The sequence below is a fragment of the Salvelinus alpinus genome, chromosome 11 (assembly GCF_045679555.1).
Source record: "Salvelinus alpinus chromosome 11, SLU_Salpinus.1, whole genome shotgun sequence".
Classification (NCBI taxonomy): domain Eukaryota; kingdom Metazoa; phylum Chordata; class Actinopteri; order Salmoniformes; family Salmonidae; genus Salvelinus; species Salvelinus alpinus.
Window position 1 is genome coordinate 9,788,701 of NC_092096.1, and position 3,154 is coordinate 9,791,854.

A 3,154-nucleotide genomic window follows, 5' to 3' on the forward strand; every position below is an offset into this window, starting at 1 on the left:
GAGCGGAAATGGAGGAAAACTCGCCTCCCTGCGGACCTGGCATCCTTTCACTCCCTCCTCTCTACATTCTCCTCTTCTGTCTCTGCTGCTAAAGCCAATTTCTACCACTCTAAATTCCAAGCATCTGCCTCTAACCCTAGGAAGCTCTTTGCCACCTTCTCCTCCCTCCTGAATCCTCCTCCCCCTCCTCCCCCCTCCTCCCTCTCTGCTGATGACTTCGTCAACCATTTTGAAAAGAAGGTCGACGACATCCGATCCTCGTTTGCTAAGTCAAACGACACCGCTGGTTCTGCTCACACTGCCCTACCCTGTGCTTTGACCTCTTTCTCCCCTCTCTCTCCAGATGAAATCTCGCGTCTTGTGACGGCCGGCCGCCCAACAACCTGCCCGCTTGACCCTATCCCCTCCTCTCTTCTCCAGACCATTTCCGGAGACCTTCTCCCTTACCTCACCTCGCTCATCAACTCATCCTTGACCGCTGGCTACGTCCCTTCCGTCTTCAAGAGAGCGAGAGTTGCACCCCTTCTGAAAAAACCTACACTCGATCCCTCCGATGTCAACAACTACAGACCAGTATCCCTTCTTTCTTTTCTCTCCAAAACTCTTGAACGTGCCGTCCGTGGCCAGCTCTCCTGCTATCTCTCTCAGAATGACCTTCTTGATCCAAATCAGTCAGGTTTCAAGACTAGTCATTCAACTGAGACTGCTCTTCTCTGTGTCACGGAGGCGCTCCGCACTGCTAAAGCTAACTCTCTCTCCTCTGCTCTCATCCTTCTAGACCTATCGGCTGCCTTTGATACTGTGAACCATCAGATCCTCCTCTCCACCCTCTCCGAGCTGGGCATCTCCGGCGCGGCCCACGCTTGGATTGCGTCCTACCTGACAGGTCGCTCCTACCAGGTGGCGTGGCGAGAATCTGTCTCCGCACCACGTGCTCTCACCACTGGTGTCCCCCAGGGCTCTGTTCTAGGCCCTCTCCTATTCTCGCTATACACCAAGTCACTTGGCTCTGTCATATCCTCACATGGTCTCTCCTATCATTGCTATGCAGACGACACACAATTAATCTTCTCCTTTCCCCCCTCTGATAACCAGGTGGTGAATCGCATCTCTGCATGTCTGGCAGACATATCAGTGTGGATGACGGATCACCACCTCAAGCTGAACCTCGGCAAGACGGAGCTGCTCTTCCTCCCGGGGAAGGACTGCCCGTTCCATGATCTCGCCATCACGGTTGACAACTCCATTGTGTCCTCCTCCCAGAGTGCTAAGAACCTTGGCGTGATCCTGGACAATACCCTGTCGTTCTCAACTAACATCAAGGCGGTGACCCGTTCCTGTAGGTTCATGCTCTACAACATTCGCAGAGTACGACCCTGCCTCACGCAGGAAGCGGCGCAGGTCCTAATCCAGGCACTTGTCATCTCCCGTCTGGATTACTGCAACTCGCTGTTGGCTGGGCTCCCTGCCTGTGCCATTAAACCCCTACAACTCATCCAGAACGCCGCAGCCCGTCTGGTGTTCAACTTTCCCAAGTTCTCTCACGTCACCCCGCTCCTCCGCTCTCTCCACTGGCTTCCAGTTGAAGCTCGCATCCGCTACAAGACCATGGTGCTTGCCTACGGAGCTGTGAGGGGAACGGCACCTCCGTACCTTCAGGCTCTGATCAGGCCCTACACCCAAACAAGGGCACTGCGTTCATCCACCTCTGGCCTGCTCGCCTCCCTACCTCTGAGGAAGTACAGTTCCCGCTCAGCCCAGTCAAAACTGTTCGCTGCTCTGGCACCCCAATGGTGGAACAAACTCCCTCACGACGCCAGGTCAGCGGAGTCAATCACCACCTTCCGGAGACACCTGAAACCCCACCTCTTTAAGGAATACCTAGGATAGGATAAAGTAATCCTTCTAACCCCCCCCCCCTTAAAAGAGTTAGATGCACTATTGTAAAGTGGTTGTTCCACTGGATATCATAAGGTGAATGCACCAATTTGTAAGTGGCTCTGGATAAGAGCGTCTGCTAAATGACTTAAATGTAAATGTAAATGTAAATGTAAGATAAAGGTGAAGATAAGATAAAGATAAGATAACATAAAGATAAGACAACATAAAGATAAGATAACATAAGATAAAGCTGAAGATAAGATAACATGACATAAAGATAAGATGACATAAAGAATAGATTAGATTAGATCAAGATAAGAGATATACTTTCATGTTGGTAGAAATAGCTGAGTGCTACACAGCATCATACTTCCTGTAACGCTTTGGGTGTCGGGGGGTGCGAAGTCAGACGCAGGAACAACAGAGCTTCAATACGGTGCTTTTTAATGCACAATCGGCAAACAAATGGCCAAATACGGACTTACTGGGTGTCATAAACAAATGTCCAAACACGGACGACAAAACCCAGTCCACAATACATCTATCCACTCCCGAAATCCAAAGATACAAAAGGAACAATCCCGCACAAAGAAGCGTACGGGCTGGCTGACTAATAAAGCTACCCTGATTAACAATCACCTACACACAGGTGTAACAAATAAACACATAAGGGAGGGGGAGGAAAAAGAGTCAGTGGCAGCTAGTAGGCCGGTGACGACGACCGCCGAGCGCCACCCGAACGGGAAGGAGAGCCTGCCTCGGTTGAAGTCGTGACAGTACCCCCCCCTCTGACGCGCGGCTCCCGCAGCGCGCCGACACCGGCCTCGAGGTCGACCCGGAGGACGAGGCGCAGGGCGATCCGGATGGAGGCGATGGAAATCCCTTAACATACAGTGGGGAGAACAAGTATTTGATACACTGCCGATTTTGCAGGTTTTCCTACTTACAAAGCATGTAGAGGTCTGTAATTTTTATCATAGGTACACTTCAACTGTGAGAGACGGAATCTAAAACAAAAATCCAGAAAATCACATTGTATGATTTTTAAGTAATTAATTAGCATTTTATTGCATGACATAAGTATTTGATACATCAGAAAAGCAGAACTTAATATTTGGTACAGAAACCTTTGTTTGCAATTACAGAGATCAGACGTTTCCTGTAGTTCTTGACCAGGTTTGCACACACTGCAGCAGGGATTTTGGCCCACTCCTCCATACAGACCTTCTCCAGATCCTTCAGGTTTCGGGGCTGTCGCTGGGCAATACGGACT

At 50.3% G+C, this 3,154-nt stretch overlaps 1 protein-coding gene across 1 annotated transcript; it reads left to right on the forward strand.

Annotated features, from left to right (window-relative positions):
• Window positions 1-1,029: 1,029 nt before the first annotated feature.
• LOC139533565 (uncharacterized) lies at window positions 1,030-2,840 on the forward strand. The gene has a single exon (XM_071331701.1). The coding sequence runs from the start codon at window positions 1,141-1,143 to the stop codon at window positions 1,888-1,890; it is 750 nt and encodes a 249-aa protein (XP_071187802.1). The 5' UTR covers window positions 1,030-1,140; the 3' UTR covers window positions 1,891-2,840.
• The last annotated feature ends 314 nt before the right edge of the window (window positions 2,841-3,154 follow it).